General features: G+C 38.8%; 2 protein-coding genes across 2 annotated transcripts; both read left to right on the top strand.

Annotated features, from left to right (window-relative positions):
* The first annotated feature begins 905 nt into the window (after nucleotides 1-905).
* Nucleotides 906-6,018, top strand: LOC103963828 (protein adenylyltransferase SelO). The gene is made up of 8 exons (XM_009376686.2): nucleotides 906-1,346; nucleotides 2,112-2,221; nucleotides 2,806-2,862; nucleotides 2,956-3,255; nucleotides 3,494-3,735; nucleotides 4,729-5,035; nucleotides 5,120-5,393; nucleotides 5,585-6,018. The coding sequence occupies exons 1-8, from the start codon at nucleotides 930-932 to the stop codon at nucleotides 5,837-5,839; spliced, it is 1,962 nt and encodes a 653-aa protein (XP_009374961.2). The 5' UTR covers nucleotides 906-929; the 3' UTR covers nucleotides 5,840-6,018.
* Nucleotides 6,019-8,579: 2,561 nt separating this feature from the next.
* On the top strand, nucleotides 8,580-10,529 carry LOC103963822 (octanoyltransferase LIP2, mitochondrial). The gene is made up of 2 exons (XM_018651545.2): nucleotides 8,580-8,733; nucleotides 9,587-10,529. Exon 2 carries the CDS (start codon nucleotides 9,590-9,592, stop codon nucleotides 10,295-10,297), a length of 708 nt encoding a protein of 235 aa, XP_018507061.2. The 5' UTR covers nucleotides 8,580-8,733; nucleotides 9,587-9,589; the 3' UTR covers nucleotides 10,298-10,529.
* The last annotated feature ends 49 nt before the right edge of the window (nucleotides 10,530-10,578 follow it).

Below are 10,578 nucleotides of genomic sequence, written 5' to 3'. Positions count from 1 at the left end.
TGGTAGTGCCATAATAAAGTGGTTGGATTGTAGAGGCGGCAGCGATAATGGCAACAATTATAGCGTTATTAGTGTGACAACGGTGGTGGTGGTGATGGCGACAGTGTTGTAGGTTCGTGGATGTAGTCGTAAGTTGTGGTGATGACAATGGTAGCAATGGCAGTAGCATTGGCGATGTGGGCTCGCGGGGGTGATGGTTATGACAACAACAATTGTGAAAGTATGGTTAGGTATCAATAGAGAAGAGTGTGGTTGGGATGTATAGGTTACAATGGTGGTAGAGGGGTGGCAATGGTGATGGCAGTAGTGATGGCAGGTTTGGTTATGGTGGCATCAATGGTGGCGATTATGGTGACGGTAATGAAAATCGTTGACATACTCAACCCGATTAACCATTAGACTAAAGGTAGAGATTGTAACAAAGCAATAAGTAGAGTTTTAAAAGTACTAGAACCAACAAGTTAAATTAATTAAAAGCAACTAAAATTATCCCGCAAGAAACGTAAAACTACAAACAACCTCTCCACTTGAGACACAATAGAATTTTTCTCCTTAAATACATGTCACAAGTTCAGAGTATAACAGTAGTAAATGCAACAGTGTTTGCAACCAATCATGCATTGTGCAAACACAATCATAGATTTGGTTATTTATTAGTAAGTAAGATTACCCTACTCATATCCTAACGAGAGATGCATTGCTGCCAAGCCCGCTCATAGTCGTCAATTGCTGCTTTTGTCTCACTAAATTTCGGGAGGAGGGGAGGAGGATAATGTGTGGGTGAATCATAGTCATTTATTTACAATGCATTTAATTTTATTTATTTATTTATGTAGTTTGAATTTATAATTTTTTAAATTGTTTTATTTTATTACAAAATTGTACTTTTAAGCAAAGAAAAACCCCAAAATTTTATTTAACAGAAGAAAATGCAAATCATTTCGCATTTCTCCTCACTCTCCACACTTCCCCTCCCTCGCCTCTCTCTCTCCACCGCCCTCAACCTCCGCCGTCGCCCTTCCAAATTCCCATTTTACCCCTCCAATCACTTCGAAATTCCCAGGCTGCCCCTCCTCGCATGCAACCTCAGCTCCGGCCGCAGCCAACAGCAAGCACCCATGGACTCACCCCCGCCGCAGGCCGCCGCGTCGGTCGACTCCGTGACACATGATTTTCAGAATCAGAGCTTGGCCAGCGACGGCGGCGATGAGAAGATTTGCAAGAATGAAAGCAACGGTGTAAGTTACACTCAGAGGGTTAGGTTGAAGCTCGAAGATCTGAATTGGGACAACTCGTTTACCAGAGAGCTGCCTGGTGATCCTCGGACCGATACGATTCCGCGAGAGGTTACCTTGTTTTTCTGTTCTGTTTTGATGTTTGGGTTATTTTCTGTTTGGTTGCTGAGAAATGGAGGAAAGGAAAGTGTATCGTGTATATTGGGTGTGTGTTTGTTACTAGCTAAAGGCTTTCACTTGCGTTTTTGTTTCGTACCCAAATCGGAGAAGTTGTTAACTTTAATCATAAATGCTTAGTAAATTGTAGTTACTCAATCGAGAAATGGCCAAGTAACTTACGATTTGTGTGTTGTGAACTGGGTTCTGTTTGGTTGCTGAGAAAGTGGAGGAAAACCAAATAAGAAATTGAAACATATGTGCGGTCTGTGTGTGTACTAGTTAAAGGCTTGCATTTACTCTTTTGTTTCATGCCCAAATCAGAAAAATTGTTAAATTTATGCATAACTGCTTTGGAATTTGTACTTACTCAATCGAGAAATTGCTGAGTGGCTGACAGTTTGGGTGTTGTTAGTTGGGTTAGTTTAATTTGGCTATGGAACTGTACCATTGATAGGTTTGATTGTGATTTCATTTCTTGCTTTGAGCTCCAGTTTGATTTTTACTAGCTGAGGGGGTGATGGCGATGCGTTGTAATTAGAATCGTGGTAGTCCGAGAGCTACTTCTTATCAAGTTCACTTAATTTGGCTGTGGAGCAGTGCCATGATAGTGTTTATTGTGATAGATCTCTTGCTTTGAGCTATAATTTGAAATTTTTACTAGCTGATGGGGTATTATGTTGTAATTTGATGTTATGCATTCTGGGTTTTGATTATCAGGTGTTGCATGCTTGTTATACGAAAGTGTCCCCGTCAGCTGAAGTTGAAAATCCTCAGCTTGTTGCATGGTCAGAATCCGTTGCTGAGCTTCTTGATTTGGATCCTACAGAGTGAGTGTTCTTGTTTCTTGTGCTCCCGGGAACATCAACTGTTAATGCTTTTATAGAACATGGATGAGAAAATAAACTTTATCTTAAGAGTGTTTGGTGGTATCAGAAAGAAAGAAAAACTGGTGTTTTGACAGCATATATTATGGATAATGGTTTTGATGGTCCTTGGAACCTGAATCTGTTTCTACCTCTACACAAGAACCTTATGGTTGGTACTTTAGGAAATTACATCAGTGTGTAAATAACATGACACTACCATTTTAACTTGTAACTGGAAATATGGTTAATTAGTGCCCCAGATAATTTATACATTTGGAGTTGCTAAATTTTCACATGTTTTTTAAGATTCGTGTTATTGATTGAAATTTCTTTTCTTCGAGTTCTGATATTTAGCTGGGGTTATTGTTTCCTTTGTACATGTGTTTTGCATCTTGTATGACTGCTTTGGTTTCGGACTTGCTGTACCTAAACCTTGACTAATATACCATAGTACTTCACTCTGATGAATGATGAGTACATATGTTTTGCACTTGTGGTATGTCATGGTTCATGGGACTAATTTTCCACCTTATTTGGAGTTACAGATTTGAAAGGCCAGATTTCCCTCTTTTATTCTCTGGGGCGTCTCCCTTGGTGGGATCGTAAGTGCTTCTCTGAATATTATGTTATGAGGCTCACATTTGTGCTTGTCAATTTTCATCAACAACTGGATCGTAACTGCTTTATTTATGCAGGTTACCCTATGCTCAATGCTATGGTGGACATCAATTCGGCATGTGGGCTGGACAGTTGGGAGATGGACGGGCTATTACTCTTGGGGAGGTTCTTAATTCTAAGTCTGAAAGGTGGGAACTTCAGCTTAAAGGTGCTGGAAAGACTCCTTACAGTCGGTTTGCAGATGGCCTTGCAGTGCTTCGTAGTAGCATTCGGGAATTCCTTTGCAGTGAAGCAATGCATAATCTTGGAATTCCAACAACACGAGCTCTCTGTCTTGTGACAACAGGAAAATTTGTCACGCGTGACATGTTCTATGAGTATGTTAATTAGAACTCTATGCAATGAGTATTTTTCTACCTAATCATGTTTTACTACGAGAACCATACACCATCTTTACTGGATAATTTCTCTTTAGTCTTTGAGATAAAAGAACCTTCTCGGTTTGATCGTATGCTAAGATATCAATATCTTGCTTGGGGAAAGGATGAATTTTTTAGGAATATATGTTCTTCTTATTCTCTTCTTAAAAGAAATTCCTCATGTCTTCATTTGCAGTGGCAATCCAAAAGAGGAGCCTGGTGCAATTGTTTGCAGGGTTTCTCCATCCTTTCTGCGTTTTGGGTCATACCAAATACATGCCTCTAGAGAAAAGGAGGACCTTGAAATTGTTCGTGCTCTTGCAGACTATGCCATTAGGCATCACTTTCCTCATATAGAGAACATGAGTAGAAGCGAGAGTTTATCTTTCAACACAGGCAACGAAGAAGTTCTTGATCTGACATCTAACAAGTATGCAGGTAATAATTTTTTCTTTGGAGTCAAGGTGTTGGTGCTGGTGCCTTAATTTACTTTCAATAAGACAGGATAAACTATTTATTGTGGAAGCGTAATGAATCGGAACTTCAGTTTACAAGTGTTGTATAAGTTTACTGGTCATAACTTTGTCATGTTGTGCACCTTCCTATGGTCTTATCCCATGGCATTATGGTAGTTTATTTTTCATTTTTCTCTAGAAAAACCATTTGGGTTGATTTAGGATTGAAGCACTTACTTAGGATTTAGCTTCCATACATTTCCTTCATGTATGCCTGCATTCGTAACTATAGAAGTTCAATTTTCTTTTTTCTTCTTTAGAAAACCATTTGGATTGACTTAGATGCCAAACACCTATTTAGTACACTCAGTTGACAGTTGCAGAGTCCTAATTGGTTCAGTAGTTTTGTAGGAAGTTTTGTATTCCGGCCAAGTTAGTAGTGTGGTGAGCTCCCATATTGGGCATGGAAAGTGATTAAGATGGGATGGTATCTCTCTTGTATGCAATGTACACTTTGGACTAATAAAAATGGCTTCAGGTTCTGTTAAAAGCTAATACGAATAGGGACGAAATATCTTGTTTTAAAGTTGCATCCATAGAGTTTCTTCATGGAACTGAGTGAAGACTCAAATCAGATGTCTGCTGTTGATACTGTGGTCCATGCTGGAGCACATTACACAGGGACCATCTTATTATATTAATAGAACTTAGTCATTGTGTTTCACAGAATGAAAAAAGAAAAGAAAAGAGACGATTTGATACATCACCAGTTTCTGTTTAGCTTGTAAAGTTTTAGTGCTAAATATGTTATGCTAGGTTTGTACCAAATGTGGTTACGACTATTGTACTGAACCTTGGTCTTTTCTCTCATCTACCCGTACTGCCACTCCGAAAATAGTTTCTGATAGACGTCTTGCACATCATACTTAATTAGTTGTTTTTCTGAACTTTTGCTCCCATCATGGTTTTTTAACAGCTTGGGCAGTAGAGGTTGCTGAGCGTACTGCTTCCTTGGTTGCCAGATGGCAGGGGGTTGGTTTTACTCACGGTGTGTTAAACACTGACAATATGAGCATTTTGGGTCTTACCATCGATTATGGTCCTTTTGGATTTCTGGATGCATTTGATCCACGTTACACGCCGAATACCACGGATCTTCCTGGGAGGAGATATTGTTTTGCAAATCAGCCAGATATCGGCTTATGGAATATTGCACAATTCACTAGAACTCTGGTAGCAGCCAAGTTGATAGATGATAAGGAGGCGAATTATGCAATGGAAAGGTAATTGTCATTCCTACACCTCTATCCTAATTAAATGTATGTTGAAGTGGGAGTTAATTTTCAATTTTCGGGGGATTTTTACAGATATGGAACCAAGTTCATGGATGACTATCAAGCTATTATGACTAAAAAACTTGGTCTCCCCAAGTACATTAAACAGCTGATCAGTAAACTTCTGAATAACATGGCCATCGACAAAGTGGATTACACAAACTTTTTTCGGCTGCTATCCAATATCAAAGCTGATCCCAACATTCCCGAAGAGGAGTTGTTGAACCCACTAAAGGCTGTTCTATTAGATATTGGGCAGGAGCGAAAGGAGGCATGGATCAGCTGGGTGAAAATCTACATAGAGGAGGTATGATGAACCCTGGTTTTCTTGTAACTTCCACCTCGGAAAAGTATATTGGTTTGATACCAACATTGTATTCATCGTAAACATTGTTTTCGCTCAGAATATTGTTAAACTCATCCAGTGGCTAGATTCTCGTCAAAAGCGAACATTATGTCATCTGATTTTCTCACAAATTATAGTTTTTGTTTGTGCAGCTGGCCAGTAGCGGCATCTCCAATGAGGAGAGGAAGGCATCAATGAATGCAGTGAACCCTAAATATGTTCTCAGAAACTACTTATGCCAGAGTGCCATTGATGCAGCTGAACAAGGTGATTTTGAGGAGGTTCGGAGGGTGCTTAAAGTAATGGAACGACCATATGATGAGCAACCGGGAATGGAGAAATACGCTCGCCTGCCCCCGGCGTGGGCTTATAGGCCTGGAGTTTGCATGCTATCTTGCTCTTCATGAGTTTGATTATCTAATTACAATGTTATATAGTTGGCAAAACGAGATTTTTGTTTCGTTTTTCCTCGACAGATTATCTTCGGTCATGTCATATTAAGTTGTCGTATATAATAGTCAAATTCGGGGGTTTTCTTCTCCTTCGTTTACGTCTGACGATGAAATAAAGTGGCAATGTTGTATGATTCTTGTTTCTAAACAATTTATACTGCTTAAAGAAATGCAAGAAAAACCAGGTCAAATGGAACATGCTGCTGAAAGATTGGCTATGAGGTCATCTCCAACTGATCCGGTTAAAGCACCATAAGGTTAAAAATAGCTCGGAATGACACGAAGATCATTTCCAACCAAGGGCTAGGCCAAAGGGCTTATGGGTTTCACCCGGACAAAACCCTCAAATCAGGCCAGCGAGCTAACCACTTCTGGCTAGCTAGCCAGTCTTCAAGCGCAGAATGTCAAGCTTGACATTTTGCTAGCTCTCCAGCTCAGCCCATTTGAATGCTAACAGCTAGTTGGCGTCATGTTGACGCCAGCTAGCAACGACTAGCTGATGTCATGCTGACATTAGGTTACTGTAGGAATTTGATTTTTTTTTTTTTTTGGACGAATTTAAAAAGAAAGTTATAATTTTTTTCCTATAAATACGTAAGTCATTCCTATACCATTTTTCACATACTTTCCACCATTCCATACTATTTTATCTCATTTTATTTCAATTCTTCACATTCTATTCTCTTACCTCTTCCAATAATCTTTCCTTTAATTTTTTCAATAATTTCAAATGGCCACATTTGCAATGAAAGGAATGGCTTGGACCCGAAAAGAAGATGAAGCTCTTTGCCAGGCTTATAGATGGGTCTCGGAAGATAGTGTCAAAGGTAGTTCTCAAACAAGTGAAGGTGTTTGAACTCGTACATCCAAAAAGTACCATGAGTTCTACGAATACATCACTCCACCGAATCCCTGGAACCACGAGAGTTATTCTTCAAGATGGAAAACAATGCAATCTCCACCCTAATACTACTTGGGGGAGTTATACAAACTTAAACAACATGAAACTTAAACAATATTAAACAAAACATTTAATAACATAAAACTTAGGCCATTTCCAACTGACTTGGCCAAAGGGCTAAAAATAGCTCGGAATGACACGAAAGTCGTCTCCAACCAAGAGCTAGGCCAAAGTGCTTATGGGCCCCACTAGGCTAAAACCCTCAAATAAGGCTAGTAGGTTGGCCATTTCCAGCCAGAATGTCAAGCTTGACATTTTGCCATTTTTCCAGCTTAGACAATTGAGATGCCAACAACTACCTAGCGCCAGCTAGCAACAGCTAGCTGATGTCATGCTACCGTCAGGTTATCATTGTAACTTGAAAAAAAAATTTGGAAAAATCTAATTTTTTTTCCCTATAAATACCTAAGCCATTTCTACACCATTTCTCACATATTTTTCACAATTCCATATTATCTTAACTCATTTTATTTCAATTCTTCACATTCTATTCTCTCACCTTTTCCAATAATCTTTCCTTTAATTTTTTTCAATAATTTTCAAATGGCCACATTAGCATTGAAAGGAAGGACTTGGACCCGAAAAGAAGATGAAACTCTTGGCAGGACTTATAGATGGGTCTCGAAAGATATTGTCAAGGGTAGTTCTTAAACAAGTGAAGGTGCTTGGACTCGTACGTCTAAAAAATACCATGAGTTCTACGAATGCACCACTCCACCTAATTTTTGGAACTACGAGATTCTTCAAGATGGAAAACAACATAATCTCCACCCTAGTACTACTTGGGGGAGTTACTCAAACTTAAACAACATGAAACTTAAACAACATTAAACAAAACATTTAACAACATAAAACTTAAACACCTACTCCATTGTTCTTTGCCCCAAAGATGTGGAACAAGATCATGTTGTAGGTATTTGTTTGTTGCACGCGAACGTATCATCCTATGACGCCTCATGTACTCATTTAAATAGATATTACCAGTTCTTGGATCCAAAGACAAATTAGGCCTGTCATAGGCTAGCATTCAAAGTGCAATAGCAACCTTTTGATGAGGTGAGAAACCATGACGGCCTACTTTATCCATCTTCTGTCGAAAGTATGGATTGACATGTTGGACATCATGAAGTAAACGTTTGAAGACACGATACCTCATCCGGAAGCGACGTCTGAAATCCTCTTCTGTGTACACCGAGTTGGAGTTGAAGTGGTTGTTCATCAGAGTTTCATGCGCGATCTCTCTATTTCGTGATTTGTAAGAGTGACCACCAACAAAGCCACTCCATTGAGGTTGTTCTTCAGTTTCATCATACGCCATGACTCCAACCATTGCTGCCATATATGTTGTGTCGCGCCACATATGGCTTTAGATGGTTGTATGGTAGGCTGCACATAAGACAAAATATAATAGACAATTGACACTTTTTTAAAGGTACTTGAAACCATAAAATTTCACGAGGAAATAACTTTTGATAATATTTCTAAGTTTTAGGTTTCATGATTGAAATTAAAAGAGGAATAAAACTTTGACAATTTAGATTTGAGACTAATACTTATAACTCAAGCGGTTAACAATTTAAATTATCATCTACACTTATGTGTTTGAATCTTCCGAGCATTTTTACTTTTTAAGAATGCGTATTCTTACCAAACTTTGAAAAAAAAAAAAAAAAACAAACAAACAAACAACAAACAAACATGAATAGTTCTCTGGTTGAAAGTTTTAGGAAAAAAAAAAAAAAAAAAAGTAAACATGCCAGCAAAGTCTAGAAGTGAAACGCTGCGTTCAACTCTAGAAGATTAGATTACGGAAAGTGCTGTCACAGCCATCAAAGTCTGGGTGGCTCGGGGACTTCTCAATCTCTCTGCAGTGGCTGGTCCAGCTTTCGTAAGACTCTTAATTTTGTTCTTAATTTTTGCTCTTTGAATTGCTTGAATCAATGAATCCACCCTCAACATTTGATGCCCATTAACTGTTCGATGAAATGCTGCTTCGAATTTGATATGATTGGTAGTGTAAATTTTGAATCTTTGGCTACTTTGAATCTACGAACTCAAGCTTAACATTTGATGCCCATCATCTGTTTGATGAAATGCCGCTTACATAATAGCCTTTGAAGAGCATTGGGTTTATTCCCGTTTCCGTTTTGGTTGTAGCTCTGGCCAAAGTGAGCTGCCATGGCACCCCAATTGTCAAACTTTAGTCTGTCTGTGTATGTTTGAACCTAAATTCTATGTGCAGAGAACGGACATGTATCGACATTGTGGAAGTTGCATCGATGACCATAACGAATGTCCGGTCCATAGTGTCAAGCATTCGAGTGATTCACACTTAATTCTCCAGCATCTTACAATGTGCCAATACTTATTCCTTCATTTATAGAAACAAGAGGACAAGTGTGCTCAAATTCGTATATCGTCTATTTGATATGCTGTGAAGTCATTGTCTTTTCGCTTTTCTTTCGGAAACTTATGTCCTGCTTTATCAAGTTACACCTGGAAGTTGAATTCTTATCGACTTATGTCATGCTTTAACTGTAAAGTTTGTGACTTGGAATGTCTCATGTTTATACGAAGTGACGTCAACCTTCCCTCAGTTTTTTGATCTATCAATTTGTAACATGCTAATCATTTCTTTAGAGTCTGTAGAATGCAGTGGATGCATGTTGAGTTAATTTCATGTGATGATAAAACTAAGATGCATAATTAGTTGCATAATTAGTTTCTACTGTGATCTACAGGAAATGAGAGTTCTGCGAAATCTTGAGGTCTTGAGAATGGGCACCATGAGCTATCTGGAAGCACTTAAGCTGCAGGAAAAACTGGTTGCTGAAAGAAAAATTCATAAGATTCCAGATACTCTCGTGTCCCTGCAACATCCACCTACATACACCCTTGGCAAACGACGAACTGATCACAATCTGTTGATTCCTGCGACTGAACTCAAAAGAATAGGAGCTCAACTGCACTACACACAAAGAGGAGGAGACATTACATATCACGGTCCACATCAAGCCATTTTATATCCCATTATTGCTCTTCGGGATATGGGGCTTGGTGCTCGTAAATATGTGGAGAAACTTGAGTCGACTATGATTGACTTGGCATCTCTGTATGGCGTAAAGGCTTGTCCTGGAAATAAATGTGAAACGGGGGTTTGGGTTGGAGATAGAAAAATCGGAGCAATTGGTGTACGGATTTCATATGGAATCACCTCTCATGGGTTGGCATTCAACATTGATCCAGATTTGAACTATTTCAAGCATATTGTGCCTTGTGGCATTGCAAATAAAGACGTTACATCATTGAGAAGGGAGACGGACTTAGCGCTTCCTACTGAAGAAGTAGTTCAGGACCAGTTGATTTCTTGTTTTGCAAGACAGTTTGGTTATAATGATCTTGTATGGAAGGATGCTGCTTCAATATTGTCAGAGAGCGGGGAAACTGAATGAGATTCTACAATTGTTTGCCAAAAACAAATAAACGATGTAAGTTTTATACTCTTCCATTGATTTATTTGTTAAAGCAATTGATTTGAAAATTGCTGGATTTGTATATCTTGTATTATAAGTAATGTGGAACACTAAGCTCAAGTGATGAGGAAGGGTGGGAAAATGGGTTTGAGCATTTGACCACATCAAATGTATCCGAAAAAATGTATTGCAAAATTAATCCGTTCAGTAATTTCCGTTCTTGCTTCCTTTTTTTGTCATCCTTAGCTGGTAAATTGCTC

The sequence above is a fragment of a genome, unplaced genomic scaffold (assembly GCF_019419815.1).
Source record: "Pyrus x bretschneideri cultivar Hongxiangsu unplaced genomic scaffold, Pyrus_bretschneideri_v1 Contig5, whole genome shotgun sequence".
Classification (NCBI taxonomy): domain Eukaryota; kingdom Viridiplantae; phylum Streptophyta; class Magnoliopsida; order Rosales; family Rosaceae; genus Pyrus; species Pyrus x bretschneideri.
Note: the sequence above shows the minus strand (reverse complement) of the source record. Positions and strands in the feature narration are given on the sequence as shown.